Source organism: Heloderma suspectum, chromosome 2, assembly GCF_057233095.1.
Source record: "Heloderma suspectum isolate Gila_16-S chromosome 2, 16-S_ref, whole genome shotgun sequence".
In the NCBI taxonomy this organism is placed as follows: Eukaryota; Metazoa; Chordata; class Lepidosauria; order Squamata; family Helodermatidae; genus Heloderma; species Heloderma suspectum.
In genome coordinates this window covers 52,197,501-52,219,206 of record NC_139459.1, presented here as the reverse complement: position 1 = coordinate 52,219,206, position 21,706 = coordinate 52,197,501, and the positions used below count along the sequence as shown (strand labels likewise).

Here is a 21,706-nt window from a genome sequence, read left to right as displayed (position 1 = left end):
TTAATTCTAAACACTGTCATGGCAATGAAACATCCTCGCCACTCCTGGGTCCCATGTTTGGGGCAAAGCACATGTTTGTACTTATAAGGTGTTATGTTCTTTTAAAATCTATTTTACTAGATAATAAAATACTTAGTTGTACCTTATACAGCCCAGCTGGACACATTAATGCATAACACTGGCTAAGCTGTGATACTTACAATGTGATTGTTGTAACCCATCTGACAGTGCAATCCTATGCATGTCAACTCAGAAGCCCCATTGAGTTTAGTAGGTTTACTCCCAGGTAAGGACTGCATTGCGAAGCACCTATTTGCAGAATGGATTATAAAGACTGGACCCAACGTTTGTTGTTATTATCATATTCACTTCTCTTTACTGAAAAATGCTCTTTACAGAAGTTTTCCAGTAGGTGGAGGTATACACAAAGAACCAGTTTATTTTGCTATTAAATTCTTCCATCCTGCCAGGAAGAATTGGCCTTGATTTAAAAATAATTAGAATGCATTTACTACAGGCAAGAAAAATCAATGAATGGCATTTACAATGGATTTTAATAAGCTGCAAAATAAATACTGACATATTTTAGCCACTATGCTTCAGGGAAATAATTGGTTTTCATTCCACTTCATATTATCTGTAGCATGAAAACTGGGTTAGATTCAATGCACAATCCAACAGGCATTGCTCTTTCAAGCCCCATTGAAATGATCATAAATATATATCTGACTGCAGTAAAACTAGCTCTACAGATCGAAGTCCAGCAACAGCTGCTCTGATAAAATTAACTATTTGACAGTGGTTATTAGTTTGGCCTATTTGTATTTTATTAAAACAACAACAAGTTTCTAATACTTTGTAGATCAACTTACAGCTTAACACGAGTTGGTATTGCATTTGAGACTTTAGAGGGATCTCATGACAACAGAATGAGAAGCGTATTTGGATATTATCTGGATTTTCATGGAATCGGCTTTGGTCCATCAGGGACACATGAAGTAAGCTAAGCCAAGTGTACTGTACCTTTAAAATCCAGTTTTCAGGGGTCACACATCACTTGAAAGGAACATACTTCCAGGTGAGCTGGGAGGAGTGGAACTGAATGTTATCAACCAGACAGAGGCTGCTCAACCAATCAAAGAGACTTGTTTCCCCGCCCCTGTTCAGGCTCCCCCCTGCTACCACATTATGAATGGAGAGCAACCAATTTCCCCCATGTGTGCAGATTTCCCTGAAGCACCCAAAATCTGAAAGCTTCCCCTGAGAACTTTCCCCCACCCCAGTTTCACCCCATTCCAGCAATCTGCCACGGAGTTATTGCTCCCACACCATTTTTCCCCATGTGCGTACTTTTGCCTTGAAAAGACAAAATCCCCGACTCACAATTGCAGCATCTGAAGACTCCCCATGAGAGCAGCTCAGCCCCTGAATTTTTCCCCATTCCAGCACTCTGCCCCAGAGTTATTGCTTCTAATCCCCCTCCCTTTCTCCTTCTCCCTGCTTGCTTGCTCCCATAAACCCGAAAGATTGTTACTGCAATAAAGCAGAGAAGGGTCTTTACATAATAACAGAGAAATGGGTTTACTTCAGAGAAAATACAGAACATCAAAGAAGCACAACATCGCAATAGTGATTTAAGAGAACACTGGAGAAACAAAAGAGTGCTTTAATGTGAGTTACTAAAATTAGCCTTTAACCCTTCCACTTCAGGGGCGTGAGATGTATTTCTTACTTCTAAATAAACATGCACAGAAGGGGGGAATATGTTAAAGATTAAAAGCAAATTATAGAACTGCAATTTGCACACAACTGAAAACTGGTCTAGGTATAATAATCAAATAATATAACAATAGAAACACACAATCATGTAAAATATTTGCTGATTTATCTTTTAGTGAAAATAATTAGTGCTTAGAGATAATATAAATGTGAAAAACAATGTAAATGTAATATTATACATATAATAGTAGAAAATTTGAACATCTATACAAAAAGTATATTCAACAAAGTCTTTCCTGGAAAAAGATTCAGAATCTTTTCTGAAGGTCTTTACAGGAACCCAGTGTGATCCTGTTTTGCATAGATATAGCTTCTTCAGATTGAAAAAACTGTAAAGATATTGCAGATATCAAGTCTATGAATATTTTTTTAATGAATATACCAACATTAGTTATAAATCATTATTGTAATCACACATATATAAAAGCATTGTTTCAAATGAGCACTGAACCTATTTTTTAAAGAATTGTTACAGTAACATTTTCGAAGACATTTTCAGAAGCATTTTAAAAAACCCGGGGCTATAATTCATAAACAAAGAAGTACTTAAACTCACTGCCTCAAACTCAACAAAAATGCCGAGGCAATGATGCAAAATGATTCTTTTTTTAATGAGCTAGGCTGCTTTATCTGTTGGCACTGATGGTATTTTGTCTTGTACAGCTTCACAGAGCTAAAAAAGAAGAAAACATAAGCAATATAATATCAGTGCGATACCGATAAAATTAGAATGAGACAAAAAACAAACATATGAACCTCAAACCACAGGCTGATAATGTTACATGTTCTACTGGCAGTAAGATGAGTTGGCAGCTGTGAGCATTACACTCCTAAAAGGTTTTAAGTACCCAGTGCTAGAAAAATGCTGATTCATCCATGTTCCCATTAAAGGTATAATGACTGTCTTCATCCAAGGTCAAATAAGTATCCCTGATATAAATGCCAATGTGTATTACAAATAGGATGCCAAATCCACAGAGGCATTCAAACCTTTGGGGATCTTCTTATTCTTAAGGTGCCGTCTCCTATTGGAGGTTAGCTATCATTACAGCTATTTTAGTTTTTGACACCGCTGCTCTGAATTGTTGTGTAGAAGTACAGCTGAACCATTCCCTCAGATACTTCAACCATTATGTTTGTCTTCTTCCTATTGATCTTTTCCCTTCCATTTTCCCTTGTATAATGAGTTGGGGTATGGTGTATTTTTCACCCTGGATAATATGACCAAGGTATTGTATCTTTCTTCTCTTGATGGCCTTTACCAATTCTATTTGTTTGCCTACTCTGCATAGTACGTTCTCATTTGTTATTAATCAGTCCACAATATTTTCAGCATGCATCGGTATATCCACATATCGAAGGATTCAATTTTCCTCAGATTGTTCTTAAGTGTCCAAACCTCCACTCCCTAAAATAATATTGAGAACACATAGCATCTTACCATCTGAATCCTTACTGCAAGATTAAGGTCCTGATAATTGTTTCATTTTAACAAATGCTATTCTTGTCATTTCTACTCCTGCGTTTATCTCTTGTGTTTGTTCATTTCTTTCACTGAGCCAAGTTCCTAGGTATTTGTCTTTTGTGACTTCCTTGAAATCCTCATGTGTATGAGCCTGTTCTACAAAATAATGCACTAAAGGAGCATCCAAAATTAGATTTAATTTAGACTAATGTTCAGTAATCCTAGTTCAAATAGTGCGGGAAGTTTTGCCTACATATATTAAACCACACTGGCAAATGATAACATAAATAATTTGCTTGGCCGAACAATTAGAGAAATGATGTAATGTGAAATGTTGATGGTCTGTAGGATATTCAGAAACTTTAGTTGGAAGAGAAAGATCATACACAGAGCAACCCCCACATTTGTAATGTCCGTAAAGTGGAGAATCATGCTGAACAGATGGTCAATATCAGAGTGTACCTCATGGACATGAAGATTGATAGGGTATATTCACATAAATACAATTGAACAGATTATAATAACTTACATATTGGATGGCTCTGGCTCAGGGCAGGTGAGAGAAGGCAGCGTTTTTTCTCCCCCCACCCATCTCACCTTTTGTTTTTCAGGCCCAGATGAAGGTGGGGGTGGAGGTGGGTCTTCTTGAGTGGGGGCTTGGAACTCCCCCTTTCCCTGCAAAGGAAGGGTGGGTCTGTCTATGCTTTCATGTAATGGGACAGGATTCTTATTGGAAGGAGGGAGGCTAATTGTGTGTGAATTAAAGGGACAGAGGTGGATTGGAAGACCCTTTTGTTATGGCAGGGGTAGGCTTGCTTTAATGTAGTGGAAAGAGATCATACTATTGGGGTGCTCAGGGAAGGGAAACTGATGTGGGACATAATTGGAAAGTTGAGAGAGGAAGAAGGAGAGAAAGAAGGAAATGCCCCCTGAAAGTGGCCAAACATATTTTAATCCAATCATTCTCAGGGCTCCTTCACACCAGGCTTTTATCCTGCAATTGAGATCACTCCTTCACAGAAGTTTGAGGGCTCTTTACATGATGCAGTGACTCTGCCATAACCCTCCTGCACTAAATGCCCTTTGTTCTGTTTTTAAATAGACTGCAGATAATGAGCTATCAAGTTACCCCGTTGTGTTCCACTTAAGTTTCCTCCGTCAAAAGAGTTAAAGTGGCAAGAAGAGGCGCAAGATCAATGGAATACTCAGATAAGGGCAGGAGGGGGGAAAGGAAGCACATGTAAAGGGAGTCCATTGTGATCCTGCATTTAAAACGGAAGCAGAAAGCCCCATTTTAAATGCAGGATTTTAGGCTGGTGTAGAAATGCCCTCTGACTGCTAGTGCCTGTGGTGACATGGGCTTTACACTAGTACATGGATAGAATGTACAAAATGGGAAAACCTAATGCACTGAAAGCTCTCTTTTAATGTTAATGGGCTTAATGCTCCAGTAAAAAGGTATAAAATAAGTAATTGTGTGTTATAAAGAAAAGGACAGATAGTATGTTAGAAAAACAGCAGATTTGAAATTACTAAGTAATAGTGCAACCCTATGCATGTCTACTCAGAGTAAGTCCCATTGTTTTCAGTGGGGCTTACTCCCAGATAATTGCAGCCGAAGTGGGGAGTGTGTGTTTAAGGGAAACATATATCAATTCACAAGAAAAGAGAAGATATCCTCATTGGGAATAGAGGAGATTCAGTTTGATAATGACACACGTTTTATAGTAGACTGTGAAGGAAGATATGTTTTAGCTAAAGACTACTTTCCCAGACAGAAATATACTTTAGTATCAGTTTATGTGGCAAAAAGATCTTAGAAATCTTTCTTTAAGCAACTATATCAACATACATCCTCTTTGAAAGATGGTGAATTGATCACGAGGGATCTCACAGGCATATGGTACATATTTGGATAAAAGAGGCATGAATGTGGCATTGATGAGAAAACTCCATCAGCTGTTGATAACACTGCTTAGACAAAATAATATCATTGATATTTTGAAATAGCGTTTACCTGTGTCAATGATGGATGGAACTCTTGTAAGTAATGATGACATTGACAATTGTGACACTGAAGTGGCTACTGCTACTAATAATTAGTATCTATTTTGTATGCTCAGCCTTCAACCAATAGGGCTAGCCTTCCTCATCCTGGTGCCCTCCAGATGTGTTGGACTTCAACTCCTATGATTCCCAGCTAATTGGCCATGCAGTCCAACACATCTGGAGGGCACCAGGTTGGAGAAAGCTGTAATACGGAATGTATTTATAAAGCTGTGTCTTGGTTAATTCTCGTAATGGTGATTTTAAACTTGGTTTATTTCTTAGGAGAACATCTAGTTCCCCAAATTAAATTAAATGGCGATTTAAAGAACTCACTGATTCCTTGCATTACTTTATTATGTTTTTTTTAAACATCTAGGTGATCTTTCAGTGTTGTAGGAAAATGATACATAGAGCTGAGAAAATAAATCGTATTATTTCTTTCCAGATATTTGTTATTGCTATTGCCAGGGTGTTGTGTTTTGTTTTTTGTGTTTTGTTTTTTTATTATTGTCTTCTTCTACAATCTTTTGTGAGAGCAGAACTGCAGAATTCATGATTAATATAAATACATATATTCCTTTTCTTTCAAAATAACAGCAGATGTTCAATAAAGTTTTATCTGTGATAGTGTTATCCTAATAAAAGCTCAACAGCTCATTCTAACCCCCCCCAGTAAGTATTAATTTAGCAGTCTGGTTGTGGGCCTTGCTGAGCATTCAAATCACAGTGCATTTTCTCTCCATTTGGATGGGGTTTCATTTATCTTCCTTCTTTCCAATCAATACATTTACATGTAATGGTATAGCAACAATGCATGATTCCATTTTCCTTTGTGACTCTAGGGCAACTTTCATTGACATTTCCATACTATTACTGAGTGGAAAATGCTTTCTATATAAGAGCCAATCCAGGAAACTCTCTGGCCCAACCCCATTCTCTTTCTCTTCTGTAAAGTTTAAACAGGGGCAGCAATTGATAAATTGCTACATGGGATGGGGCAGGTGTTGAAGAGTAACTCAGGACTAAAATCCACCTACCAAGGCAAGCAGGACCTGTGCAAGCCAAGGCAGTGGGGAATGTCTTTAATGGTATCCTGATAAGCGAAAGGAGAAACTGGACTACCCAGCATTGGAGGTGGGGACAGAGAAGCACCAGAAAAGCCATGAAGGAAAATTAAAACAAATAACTCCAAACATTCTCCCACTGGCAGCCAGCAAAGGCAGCCAAAGCAAAATACACCAGGCACAGCCAGTGGACCAATGACAGAAAGGCCATTGCCACAGTGTTATCCAGCAAGCCCCACAACAACTCCTGGGACAGAGTTGTGCTGTGAAGACCCCTGGGATACATGCCAGGTGGGGGCTGGAGGACTGAGGAGAGGCAGAGGGGGGAACAAGCTATGCCAAGCCTGTGTTTCCTCATCTGTCAGGAGTAACATGGGCTGTTCAGTGAGGCAGCAACCAACCATGGCTTGTTTTCAGAGTGGCTTAGCCTTATGTGTGAACCCACCCACTATCTGTGTCATTCATCTTCTGTTGTTGTCTCCCCGCTAATCTTCATTCTTACCTAAAGCTTTTCTGTTATGTTCATGGAATACATTTGGATGTGCCAACTTGTTTTTGATTAATCTTTTCTGTTATGATTTAGGCCTTAGATATGAAATTATACCTGTTATCAGTTATTAAAATGTATATAAAATATACATTTTAATAAAAAGTCTTAAAATCCGAGATGAGCACATTATCAGTGTAGGACATCAGAAACTGAAATGAAAAGGGGAAATTAGCCAAGGTCAGCATACATTTTGGAGGCTTTTGAGATGCTTTCTCCCATTCTTTTATATGGAATCATAATCAACATGCTCCTTTTATCTCTGGCAAGCTTTCTGTGCTGTTTGTTTCCTGTTCCACATTTCCTCCAGATTCCGCTCTCTGCAAAACACTTGAGCTGTCACCCTTGTGGCATTACCACGTAATGATTTACAGCAGAAGCCAAAAACAGGATGTACTTGGCTAAGATATAAACACTGCCAGCTTCATTGAAAACTAGCAGAAGGAACTGTGGCACCACTGGGTGACATAAACAACAAAGCCTTGTGTTTGCTAGGATATGCGAAGTGAGGAGCTACAGGGATCTGAGTTCTGCCACTGTTATCTTATTTGCTTATTATCACGTCTGGGGAAGGTTCTGTCTGCATCCATAGACAGCAGAGCAAAATTGGACAGGGTACTGAATGGACAAGAAAATAAAATGGAAGAAATTTGAAGGAGATATTGAGCATATCTGAATATATATTTGGTTGCTTGTTGTGTGCTATACGTGGCCAGCACTTTCAGTAGCATTCTTATGTAAACTACTGCCAGTGATTTAGGGCACAATCCTATGCATCTTTAGTTGGAAAAAAGTCCTACAACTGCAGCATGCTGGGAATTGTAGGACCTTTTCCTGTCTAAACATGCATAGGACTGCACCATTAAGTAAATCACTCAAATATATTTTCAGATCTGTATCAGTAAAAAAAAAAAAAAACTACCAAAAAAACATAATCCAGACTTGCAGCCCAATCCTAAACAGGCATACTTGGAAATTAATCCAACTGAAATTATTGGGTTTAAATTCTGAGTTAGCATAGTTAAGGTTGGGCCGGAAATCTGGATTATAAGAAGTAGTTTTGCATGTGTTTTACAGACATACTTCTGAATTTATGATCAAGGAGATTAGACTGCTGAGTTTACAATTTCCCATTCCCCAGAGGTTTGAATCGGGATGAAGACATTTTATCACACTATACGTGTTAACTGGCTTACTCTGGGTGCTTCCAGACAGAAGGGCCCTAGCACTAACTGTCAGAAGGCATTGTGCTGTTATTCTGTCTTTTGTTTCTTCATGTATTTTCCACAGTAAGAAAAGACAGAAGCAGTGATGTGAAAACACGGGAGGATTTCAAGTAGATGACAACAATGCCTTCTTCACGAGTTTTTATCCTATTGAGATTGGTTACTCACAGAAGTTTGTAGGTCCTATAGATGACGTCATTAACCTCCAGGGCATCTCCCACACTAAATGACCTTTATTCCATTTGTAAAAAGATCGGAGACAATGAGCTTTCAATTACAGCGTTTGAGTTCCACTTGAGTTCCTTTCATGAAAAGAGGAAAACCCGCAATAAGAGGAGCTAGACCATAGTGCCATCTAGCAGCTATATAATGAAACATATAGAAGACTCAGATAAGGGCGGAAAGGAGGGGGGAAAGGAGGGGGGGAAAGAGAGGGAAGTACGTGTAAAGGGAGTCTGTCATGATCCTGCATTTAAAACGGAAGCAGAAAGCTGCATTTGAAATGCGGGATTTTAGGCTGGTGTAGAGATGCTCATTATCTGGAGCTCCCCATATACTTCAGTGAATTAGAAAGGCCAATTGCAGTGCACATTAAAAGCCTTGTCTGGAAGCACCCCTAGTGTCAGGATGTTTGTGTTATCAGCAACAACTATTTTGCGAATGGCCATGGTTAACAGTGATATATCAGTACTTTCTGCATTTAATTTTCCTCTGACCTCATTGTTTACAATGCCACCTCCCAGTTATGTGTACTCCATATATCCGAAACACTTGATAACACTTCATGAATCTGATGAAGTGTCCATGAAAGTATGTGAATTTATTAGTTAGTCTCAGTGCCAGCTCCTGGTTTTTTAGGGCCTTTGGGCAAGACACCCTCAATGGCCCCTTCATTAATGAGTCTACCTTCTCACTGGTCCTTTGCTCCTCCTCCTCTTTCTCATCATTGCCACCGCTTGCTTGCTTGCCAAGCAGAGAACCAGTGAGCAAGTAGGCAGTGGCATCTACTGCTCCTCCTACTCACCATCACCATTGTCTGGGCCAAGTGAAAGAACTGGTTGCAAAGGTGAAGAAGAGCAATTCCAGGAGACTCTCATCAGTAGGCCCTGCTGGGGTGTGGACCCTTGGCAGATGCCCAACCGTGCCTACTTTTGACTCCGGTCCTGGTTACGTCTTTAAGATGCCACAAGATTATTTGTTCTTTTGCTGCAACTAACACAGCTACCCCTCTGGAACAGTGCTAATGCTCTGAACAGTGCTAATGGAAGTGCTACATCTTGTCAATTATCTTATGCTTACTCAAAGTAAAACCCATTGATTTCAGTTGAATTTAGATGAGTAAACATAACTGACAAGTAAATAGGGCGCTCAGGGTACTAGTACCAAAGGAGACCTGTGATGAGGGTATTGTGTAGTTTGGGGTTTATTTTTTGGTTTGGTTTGCTTCCAAACGGCTTTCTAGGTCTGCTAATTTGATCGGGGAAGCATTGTGGGGTGGGGTGGGAGTAGCCCTTTCATTCTGTGCCACTTCCCCAATCTAAAATCCCAGCCTGGAACTGCTACTAAAGGTACCTTTCCATGACAGACAGTAATGCAACTGATAGAATAACAAGCAGCATAGAGATGCAGTGATGGAAGAGCGGCCTGTGTTATTACCCTACCTGTCATCAGCTTTTGCAGACATGGGGGTCCTGCCTGCAGAAACAGAAAGGTTGACTAACCCATTGCTTTCTGATGTTGTCAGAACCCATTCCGTTGTTGATGCTGTTTCGTAAAAGTTGTGAACGTTTCAGCTTAATTCTTATGATAGTTAGATGATGTGTCCCAGTTGCCACTTGTTACCTCAGCTATCCATAGTGAGACATGCCAAGGGAAGTGGGCCACCACATAGCCCTCATGGCCTAGGAGTCTACATCTTGGCCACAGTTTTGCTTTGGGCTTTCTGACCATTTTCCCCTTGGATACTGCTGTCATGATTAACTAGGCAGCTGAGCTGTATACAGTGGAGGGGCAATTGGTAGAAAATAACCAGCAGGTGCAGCCAAATTATCATGGGGTGTGTTGTTGGATGGAATGGATGGGGCTGAGCAAAACAGCAGCAGTGAGGCTATGTGGTTTACGCTGGGAGTGTACTGTGAGCTGCGTGACATCATCATGGTATACCCACTGTTGCTGTGTGTCGATTGGTGCCTTCTTCACGGGCACTATGGGGGATGTAACTGGCATGCAATGTTGTGATTGGTGGGTAGTGATGGTGATGTTGCCAGGGATAATGTGAGACAGGCTTTTGGCATGGCTACTGTACCTTGGTTTCCTACTCTTATTAATTTGCTTTCTACTTTGTTGCTGGGATCACATATATGTTATGCTGGCATAACCCCCCATGGTGGGACCATAGGATTGGCCTGTTTGAATGTTAACCCATGTCATTTCCAAAAGCGGTTGTGGAGCTGTGCATCGGGTAGCATTTTATTAAATGTGTTGCCAGGATCTTATTTTTATTTTTTGTGTGTTTGATGAGTTATAGTGTTTAAGGAACTGAATACACAGAGTTAACAGTCTGCCACAACAGACACATTCCAGGTCAGTTAATAATCATCGGAAGCAGCTTCACTTCTTTCCAAATTGGGGCAGTGGTGGTGGTATCTTGATGTCTTGACCTCTCTCCAACTTCTTCTCACAGTCAACCATATAATTGACACCGTCAATGACCAACTGAACGAGTTCCACCTTAAATAACAAGAAGGAGAAGTTTACTGAGATTATGTTAGAAAGCTGAGGAAGGTCTGGATTACTGATAATTATTTACCACAGTGCTTATTTGCCTCTTCAGTAAAACTATGTGATACAATCCTTCCTGGACAATACCATTTTAGACTGCTAGTGGGGAAATTGTATTGTGAACATCTATCGTGCCCCCAACAAAACAAAACTCCCAGGGGAAAGCTAGGCTAGAACCTTTTCCCATGTACAACTTTTTAAATGTGAGAAAATATTCAAAAATGCAATACTACATTTGCAATTTGAAGTACAACAGTCCAGAAAGATTCCACCATGTCATTTTGTTGAATGTGTAGCTTGGCTCTCAGGTAATACAATATCTCATAGAATCATAGAATAATAATAGGGTTGGAAGGGGCCTACAAGGCCATCTAGTCCAACCTCCTGCTCAATGCAGGAATCCAAGTCAGAGCATCCCTGACAAATGGCTGTCCAGCCTCGTCTTGAAGGCCTCCAGTGTGGGAGAGCCCACCACCTCCCCAGGTAATTGGTTCCATTGTCGTATTGCTCTGACACTCAGGAAGTTTTTTCTGATGTTCAGCCGGAATCTGGCTTCCTGTAACTTGAGCCCATTATTCCGTGTCCTGCACTCTGGGATGATCAAGAAGAGATCCTGGCCTTCTTCTCTGTGACAACCTTTCAAGTACTTGAAGAGTGCTATCATATCTCCCCTCAGTCTTCTCTTCTCAAGGCTAAACATGCCCAGTTCTTTCAGTCTGTCTTCAGTGGGCTTTGTTTGCAGTCCCCTGATCATCTTTGTTGCCCTCCTCTGAACCCTCTCCAGTTTGTCTGCATCCTTCTTAAAGTGTGGTGCCCAGAACTGGACACAGTACTCCAGATGAGGCCTAACCAGTGCTGAGTAGAGGGGAACTAGTACTTCCCGGGATTTGGAAGCGATGCTTCTATGAATGCAGCCCAAAATAGCATTTGCCTTTTTTGCAGCCACATCACATTGTTGGCTCATATTCAGCTTGTGATCGACAACAATTCCAAGATCCTTCTCGCTCGTAGTGTGGCTGAGCCACGTATCCCCCATCTTGTAACTGTGCATTTGGTTTCTTTTTCCTAGGTGCAGAACTTGGCATTTGTCCCTATTAAATGCCATTCTGTTGTTTTCTGCCCAGCGCTCCAGTCTATCCAGATCACTTTGAATTTTGTTTCTGTCTTCCAAAGTATTAGCTATCCCTCCCAATTTTGTGTCATCTGCAAATGTGATCAGCATTCCCTGCACCTCCTCCTCCAAGTCATTAATAAAAATGTTGAAGAGCACTGGGCACAGGACTGAGCCCTGCGGTACCCCACTCGTTACCTCTCCCCAGTTTGAGAAGGTCCCATTGATAAGCACTCTTTGAGTCCGATTCTGTAGCCAACTGTGGATCCACCGGATCGTTGTTTCATCTAGCCCACTTTGAGCTAGTTTGCTCATCAGGATATCATGGGGCACTTTGTCGAAAGCTTTGCTGAAGTCGAGGCATGTGATGTCTACAGCATTCCCACGGTCTACAAGGGAGGTTACTTGATCAAAAAATGAGATCAGATTTGTCTGGCAGGACTTGTTTTTGACAAATCCATGTTGGCTTTGAGTAATCACGGCATTGTTGTCAAGGTGCTTCCAGATGGATTGCTTTATGATCTGCTCCAGAATTTTCCCAGGGATTGATGTCAGACTGACTGGTCTGTAGTTCCCAGGTTCCTCCTTTTTACCCTTTTTGAAGATAGGGACAACGTTAGCCCTCCTCCAGTCATCTGGCACTTCCCCCGTCCTCCATGATTTCTCAAAGAGAATAGACAGCGGTTCTGAGAGTTCTTCTGCCAGTTCCTTTATTACTCTAGGATGCAGTTCAGCTGGCCCTGGAGATTTGAACTCATTCAAAGTAATGAGGTGTTCCTTGACCATATGCCTGTCGATCTCAAGCTGCAATCCTGCCCCTTCAGCCTGTACTTCGCCTTTGCCAGGGGGGTCATAGACCCTCTTTTGGGAGAAGACTGAGCCAAAGTAGGAATTGAGCACCTCTGCCTTTTCTTTGTCATCTGTTATCATTTTTCCATCCTTATTTAATAGCTGAACCACCATTTCTTTCCTCTGTCTTTTACTATTCCTGTAGCTGAAGAAAGCCTTTTTGTTGTTTTTAACATCCCTCGCTAACCTCAGCTCATTCTCAGCTTTAGCCTTCCTGACGCCATCCCTGCAATTCTGTGCTATCTGCCTGTACTCTTCCTTTGTTACTTGGCCTTCTTTCCACTTCCTATATGTGTCCTTTTTTGTTTTCAGGTCATCCCTAAGCTTTTTGTGAAGCCACATTGGCTTCTTCTGTTGTCTTCCACCTTTTCTTCTTGTTGAAATTGTTTGTGATTGTGCCTTGAGAATTTCCTTTTTTAAAAGCTCCCACCCATCTTGGACTCCTTTTCTCGCTAGCATCGCTTGCCATGGGACCTTACTGGTCATTGTTCTGAGTTTATGAAAATCAGCTTTCCTAAAATCCAGGGTACGCGTTTGACTACACTCGGCTTTTGCTTCCCTTAGAACCAAGAACTCAAGTACAACATGGTCGCTTTCCCCCAGAGTTCCTGTAACTGCTACTTTATCCACTAAGTCATCTCTGTTGGTTAGGATCAAGTCAAGGATAGCCGATCCTCTAGTTCCTTCCTCTACTTTCTGTAGGAGGAAGTTATCCGCCACACAAGTCAGGAATTTCCTGGAGGGGCCATGTTTTGCAGAATTTGTCTCCCAACAAATATCGGGGAAATTGAAGTCCCCCATTACTACTACATCATGCTTCCTTAAAACATTGGCTATTTGCTTTTCAAAAGTTTCATCCTTGTCTTCTTCTTGATTGGGTGGCCGGTAGTAGACTCCGACCACCAGGTTTCTTTTATTCTTTGCTCCATTTATTTCAACCCAGATGCTCTCGATGGGGCTACCAAGCTCCTCCTCCTGTATTTCTGTGCAGAGATATGTCTTTTTCACATACAGTGCAACCCCACCTCCCTTTCTGTCCCTCCTGTTCTTTTTGAACAAGTTATATCCTTCAATTGCTGTATTCCAGTCATGAGAGTCATCCCACCAAGTCTCAGTTATACCTATCAGGTCATAATTTCCCTCTTGTATTAAGAGTTCAAGTTCGTTCTGTTTGTTTCCCATACTCTGGGCATTAGTATATAGACATCGAAGACCATGTGCTTCATAGTCTGGCTTTCTTCCTACATGTGTCTGAAGACTATTATTGGGCGCTATCAGAGCTGTTCTCTCCATTGCAGTGCATGCGCCTATGTCCATTGTTACCCCCAACATTACATCTCTCTTCCCCGTAGGATTCATTTTAAAGCCCTCCTGATTAAGTTCTTCATGCTGTGGCCAAACACATTCTTCCCAGCCTTTGTGAGGTGCAACCCATCCCTAGCCAACAGCCCATCTTCCAGGAAGTATAGCCCGTGGTCCCAGAATCCAAATCTCTCTCTTCGGCACCACCTTCGTAGCCAGTCATTCACCCGGAGTATTTTTCGTTCCCTTTCTATCCCTCTTCTAACTACTGGAAGGATGGATGAGAAAACTATCTGGGCCCCAAAGTTCTTGAGTTTCCTTCCCAAAGCTTCAAAGTCTGATGTGATCTCTTCGTAGCTCCGCTTTGCTGTATCATTTGTTCCCACATGGATGAGAAGAAAGGGATACCTGTCAGTGGGCTTTATGAGTGCAGGCAACCTTTCAGTCACGTCTCTAATCTGTCCTCCCAGGAGACAACATACCTGGCGAGTCCATGGGTCTTCGCGACATACTTGGGTCTCGATCCCACGCAGCAAGAAGTCTCCCACTACTACCACTCTTCTCTTCTTCTTCTTGTAGGCCTGGGTTTCATCGCCTCTGTTTGACTGACCTTTAGCCTCTTGCTCACTCTCATGCAGGTTCCCCTGTGATTCTTCCTCTGCAGGCTGTCCTCCAGTCTCATCTGCAAGTACCTGGAATCGGTTCCACAGCTCCACTGCTTCCACTGGTGCAGAGTGGCGTCTAGTTCTTCTTCTCCTAACTGTCACCCTTTTCCAAGGAGTATCCTTTATTCCATTTTTCTTCACGTCAGCATTTCCCACTGCCTCATCTTGCTGTTGCTCTTCAAGCTTCTAGTCTTCCCTTTGCTGCTGTAGTTCCCCCATTCTGTCCAAGAACTCTTCGTGTTCTCTTATTCCCCGGAGGGTCGACAGTCGCCGCTCCAGTCCACTTACTTTTTCCTCCAGCAGCGTGATCAACTTGCACTTGTTGCAGGTGTAGGCCATGTTGTTCTCAGGCAAGAAAACAAAAATTGCACACACCTTGCAGGTCACCACCACTGGAGAGTCTTGTCCTTCCATAGCCTCTTTTCCCTTTTTGTGTCTAGCTTTGTGATTGTTCTAGACTAGCCTGTGCCTGCTCCTCTTCTCAGTAGAGGTTAAAAGCAGAGTCCCACTGGTGTGGAAGTGTGTGTTACAAGACAAATAAATGAAAAAAAGTTAGTAAAAAAATAAAAATAAATATCTCATCAGTATTCTTGTATGTTAAAAGGCTAAATTATAGAGGGTGCTTGTTGTCATAGCTTTGATAATTAATTGTTATTTGTGGAAATTATTGGGTTGAATTCTGAGAACCATGAACAGCAGGAAGCTCAGGTAAAAGAAGACTTTCCTGTTATCTCATCCCTCTTGCATCCCCTCTCAAAATCATCTCAGGAGGGTATGGGGACCCTCCTCAATAGCATGAGATGTGGCACAGGAAGCTGCTAGGGGAGGGAGCAGTTGGCCAGTACCGGGTGGCAGCATCCTCCATGAGCCAGCAACTAAGCCTGGGAATCCAAGCCAGGGAGTTAAAGCCCAGGACTACAAAGAAATACACCTGAGGCAGGAAGACCTTGTTTCTGAGGCAAGGTCCCAAACAGGAAGTCTTTATAACCCTTTCTGTGCAGGAGGGCCCAATAACCAGCCTCGGGGTGGGGAAACACTAGTCCAGAACAGAGAATACAACATTAAAAGGATGGTGTTCCAAACTACAGTTCTGACCACTCACCCCACTGGGCAGCTGCACACAGAAACCAAAAGATCCCAGTTCCAGTACTGACAGCTCCTGGGGGTATCTCCACCAACGATTGGCTGCAAGCTGGCTGTGTTTGGAGGTCATTCAGGGCACATGATGTCATGGCCATCCCACATCCACCCTGGAGCTTTTCACAGAAAAACTGGATTTCCTAAGACTACTTTAAGTCCAATTCCTTTCCTTAAGTCGGGTTCTCCATGCTATCGTTGTTGTGTGCCTCAACCCCTGCAGTTACTTTGGATATGCTAGTGCTGCCCAGGGGTGTGCCTTTCACCGTGACCCCAGTCAAGGGGTCTTTCCTTCCCCTGTGTTTCCCGGCCCTGTATTTCCCAGCACAAACCTATGTGTGTCTACTCAGAAGTAATTCCCATTGTGGTCAATGAGGCTTGTTCCCTAAATGCGCACTCCCAAAGTTACTGAGACTCCCATCAATTGAAATAGCACATTTTAAAGCACTAACTAGACCCCTGGAGCAATTCCTCTACAGGCTGTGAAGTGCTAGGTCAAAGCTGCCTGTCTTTGATGTTTGGTTCATTGCTTTTCGGAAGTATTTAATGCACAGCTTCAATTCTTCACAGCATCACATAACGGGAGCTTTGGCGGGGGGAGAAAGGGGGCTAGAAAGGGGGCTGGTTAGATCCACAGTACATCAAGTGTTCATAGAGTTAAAGGCAGACTAGAGTAACTCCCCTAAAAGACTGGAGTAACTCTCCTAAAAGACTGGAGTAACTCCCCTAAAGGCTGTGAAGTGTAAGGTCGAAACTGCGTGTCTTTGATGTTTGGAAGTAATTAATGTGCAGCTTCGATCCTTCACAACGGGAGCTTCATGGGGAAGGAGAAAGAGGGTAGAGCCTGGAGGGGGAAGGGCCTCTCTTATTGGTTGAGCAGCCCCTGCCACTCTGATGACGTTCACTTCCAATCCCCCTACCCCACCCGGAAGTATGTTCCTGTGAAGTGGCACGATGTGCTCATTCGTGGGTCCCTGCATGGACCAAAGCCAACTTCTTGAAAAATCTGGGTAATCCTCCATTCGCTTCTCCTTCCGTTGTCGTGGAGATCCCCCCCTGGACATTGCCTGACTTCTCTTGATGCCACTGGCTGATCCTTCTGATTTCAGAGATGAGCTGGGTAGCTGAATCAAAGTCAGGCTGGGATAGCAGTGTGCTACACCTTCTTTACATGTTTCAGTTCCCTGATGATATTAAGCAAACTGTACTGCTGATTTTGTAATCCTCATGAAATGGCCTATTAACAGTCTTAAACAGTGGTTTATTAAACCTAAGCTAACTCCTGTGTTTCTTGACTGTGACAATGACTGCTTCTAAATTGTGTCTTTTTTTTTTACAGTATTAGATGTTTCAGTGTTTAGTAGTTTATTTTACTATCTTTTTACAACCCATGTGTGCAGGGAAATCAGAGATCTTGTTTTCCAGATTGCAAGATGGAAAAAAATCTATTAACTTTGCATTGACCAGCAACTGAAGCAAACCAAGTCCAAATAGCTTTATGTTGTACCAGTGGGAACATTATTTAGTTGAGGGAAAAAACATTTATCTTATCATTACATTTATTTTATTAGATCCTGTAAAATACGTGTCTGATAATGAAACTTTCCTGTCCTCTTGGGTTACTCTGTCTTGTCTTATTTAGATTGAAAGTACTTTGGGGCAATGAATGTATCTACTTTATTGTTTTTTTCCTTCAGATAACTGATCATTTGTCATGTGAGTACAGAAATGAGAATATAAAGGTGGCTTGGGTCCAATAAGTCTTGCTTCAATAAAACAGGATTGATTGGATAACTGCTGGAGATCTCTTCCAGTCCGGCATGATTTTATGCAGTTCTTACTAACTTCATTAAAAATATTCACATGGGCATTGGCTTATACCAGCCTCTTCCAAGCTGGTATCCTCTAGATGTATTGGACTACAATACCTATGCTGGCTGAGGACGATGGGGTTATAGTCCCAAACATCTGGAGGGCACTATGTTGGAGATCACTGACTTGTACAATCAGGGCATATCGCCCCAGTCCATACTGCCATATCATGTAGGCTTTTCCATTCACTGTAATTTAGGAGAAGATTTCTATGCATGTATACCTTTCCTTGTATAGTGAAATGAATGAGGAGCTCCTTGTGGGTAGCAGAGCCCATGTGGGAATGGACGCCCCCTTGCCTTTGCACTGGACTGAGGTACATGTGCCTAATTAATCAAATTTATGCAAATGTGTTTTAATACTGTACAAGAAGAAGAATGCTTTTGGCAGTATTTCAGGTGAATTTCATGATCTCACAGTGCTTCCCAGTGAAATGCAGTGCAATCCTATACATGTCTGCTCAGAAGTAAAACCCACAGAATTCAATGAGGTTTATGAGAGTTCAATGAATATGGATACATCCCAGGTATGTACACATACTTACCTTGACTAACTCAGTGAGGCTTACTTCTAAACAGACATGTATAGGATTGCACTGTAAATGATGATCTTGCAACTATTTAAAAATATCAGTAGCTTATGTAAGTAATGGTCTCCCTCCAAATTTGGATCCTATTTTTTTTTTTTAAAGCAGAGAGGATAGTAAGCTTACCTCTGATCGTCCCATGCGGTCTAGGTTGGAGATATCATATATGTCTGCTACAGCAGCTGTGTCTACTCCACCAGTGCCACGCTTCTGAAGTCTCAAGTTTTCCAGGATTTTTGAAAACCTAGGATCCTACCATAAAGGAGAATTTATTCTTCTTAAATACTAATAACCCCTTATGAAACACTTGTTTGTAAACCCTTGTTCATCTAATCTACAGTCTACATTTTTAGGAGTGAAGAGTTCCAGAGGCAACGCTAATTTCTCTAGATTGTTTTTACTGACATTGCAAAAGACTAATTTATTATCAAAAGCAATTTAAGCTGCTTACCCACCTTGCTGAGCTTTGGAAGTTTAACATGGACTCCTGCACGTAATCCTGTTCCCAGATTGGAAGGACAGGTCAAGATGTAACCTAAACGTTCATTCCACATAAACTCCCACCCTCGTTCTTTAATTAACCTTTCAACCTGCATGGGAAATAAAATGCAATGAACTACAGTGCACATATATACCATTTGTTAACAGGGCTGGCTTTCTGTTAAAATACATTCTACCGCCTAGCACCAGACTGATATAATTGCACCAGACCAACATTTGCCATGAGAGAATTGCAGCCAAACCCACTGATATCAGCAGTGTTCCACAGGTAGAAGTGAGGGCAGAATTTTATCCATAAATACACAAACTATAAAAATGAAGCTACAGCTTTGGAGGCCAGATTAATATCTGTATTAGCTCTACACCAGGGCATCTCTACACCAGGAGGGAACTCAAGAGGAACACAATGGAGTAAATTGATAGCTCATTATCTGTGGTCTATTTAAAAATGGAACAAAGGACATTTAGTGTTAAGGATGCCCTGGAGGGACACAGTGTCATGTAAAGAGCCCACAAACTTCCATGAAGGAGCAATCTCAACCACAGAATAAAAGCTCCGTGTGAAGAAAGCCCCAGAATAAGTATTTCTATTCACAGTAGTGTAGTGGCAAATTCAGAAATGCAGGGTCCCTTCATGACAGTCACAGCCATGCCCCCTCACAGCTACGCCCTCTTCTAAGGTTATACAACCTTGTAAGACATACAGCCTTTAACTGGGATCCAAAAACAGTGCAGCTGAAAGTAAGGCAGTAGTATTTCAATTGGATGTCTGAGAAAAAAATGCAGGGGTGTTAAAATCTTTTTCACTCACTCACTCACTCACTCAAACACAAACACAAACATTTTAGGTTTTCAACATATGATACTCTATGGAACCTTCACCCTCTCAACTCAGCCCTCATGGACAGATCCCTTCTCATTTAAACAGCCCCCTTGCACACTCCCTTAGTGCCCCAACATTACCCAGTTGCCTTCCCTAAGCTCCTTCATTATATCTCCCCCTATCTCCTGCTACAGAAACGTCCACACACCCAGCTGGATTGAACTACACACACACACACAGAGAGAGAGAGTGGTGTAGTGGAAAATTTGGAAATGCAGGAGCTCATTGTGACAGTCTCCAAGGGCAGTCCAAAAATTTCTGTGTCGATCCATATCAACAAACCAGTTCTAGGAGTTTTCATCTCCATCAGGAGCACGACTTTGGTAAAGCGAATAGGCCTTAATTGCCCATTCCATACCAAGTCATCCCAAATCCTTTGCATTCCAACATGGAACAATATATTGTTGCTTGGAAAATTCATTCCCCCCACAACTACAGTGAGGATCGCAGCTAAATGCAGAGGGAACAGGGAATTCTTTCTGAGGGGGGTAGCAGATGACATCAGAGTCCCTGCTAATGAAAAAGTGCCAGGGCTACGCCCCTGTGAGCCCTGCCTCCACTACACCACTGTCTATTCAGAAAACAGTCCTATTGATTTCAATCAGGATTCCTTCTAGGCAAATGTGGTGAGGCTTGCAACCTTGGTTCCCCAGTTTATTAAAGTTTAATCAGCTGGTGAGAAGCTCCTAATCAGCTTGGCAAAGCAGTCCACCCCATGCATATCCTCAGTATACTAACTGGAGTTGTAACCCAATAAATGAAATATTACTTGATTAACTGTATGCATTTTTGCTGATTGATTAATCAATTAAAACAGCATAAATATGCTTATGAGAGAAAAACACAATCATTCTAAAGAAAAATCATTCTAAAGAAAAAAAACACCTGTTTTTACATGATGCACACATGTGTCATCGTAGGAGAGACATCCCACCTTCTCTCACATGGACAAGAGAATGCCTTTTTTAAACATGGGGCTTGCCATCTGCACTTTTCAGAAGTATTTGAATTAGAAATAATGGAAACACTTAAAACCTGCTGCCCAATTAATTGGGGACATCTTTTTAATTGATTAAAATGTTCTCATAGATTTATCTAACTGGTTAGTCAATTATAATCAATTGCCAATTATAATATTAACACCATACCCTTTCCACCAACATGCCTGCAGTATTATTTATTTATTATTACATTCATATCCCACCCTTTTTCCTCTTGCAAGGATCCCAAAGCAGCATACATGATCCTCCTCCTTCCCACTTTATCCTCACAAACACCCTGTGAGGTCAAGAGTCAGTAACTGGCCCAAAGTCACCCAGTGAACTTCATGGCTGAGCGGAAACTAAAACCTGGATCTCCCAAGTCCCAGTCCAACACTCGGACCACTACACCACACTAGTATCTCCTAGCTTCAACATCAATATGCATATCATTTGACATCAGTGCTGCAAGGGGCAGGATATTCTCAGTTAAGAGCTAGTACAGAGTGGTACATTAAAAGGCTGACCACATTTTCTAGTCTTTTCAGTGCACACACAAGGCTGATGGCAAAGGCTGGGCAACTCAAGGCCTTATCACTTGCAGAAACCCCACAGTGGGAATCTAGGAAGTCAGTCTGCATGTACACTGCTGCCATGCCATCACCAACTCATCCCACTTGAGATTAAATCATCACAGATTAGAAGACTTGTTTATTTTTGTGTGGTAGACAACAATCCACACGTTCCCTTTAGTCCTAGCTAACCACAAAGTGAAAATTATAGGAGCTTGGCCAGAGGGGAGGTTTCTCAAAAAGGGATACATGGGAAATCTCACAAAACTGTAGAAGAAAAGACAGGTGGATGTAATGAAGAGTCCCCATTGATGTGTGTCTTGCAGGAGTAAAAAAA

At 41.8% G+C, this 21,706-nt stretch overlaps 1 protein-coding gene across 1 annotated transcript in view; it reads right to left on the bottom strand.

Moving 5' to 3' along the window:
• Nucleotides 1–10,576: 10,576 nt before the first annotated feature.
• CKMT2 (creatine kinase, mitochondrial 2) overlaps nt 10,577–21,706 on the bottom strand; it is a 38,741-nt gene continuing 27,611 nt past the window's right edge. The window contains exons 8-10 of the mRNA XM_084832078.1: nt 18,889–19,023; nt 18,560–18,685; nt 10,577–10,860 (exon numbers count right to left, since the gene is read on the bottom strand). Of these exons, the coding sequence (XP_084688204.1) occupies nt 10,741–10,860; nt 18,560–18,685; nt 18,889–19,023 (381 nt within the window). The 3' untranslated portion in view covers nt 10,577–10,740. The remainder of the gene's footprint in view (nt 10,861–18,559; nt 18,686–18,888; nt 19,024–21,706) is intronic.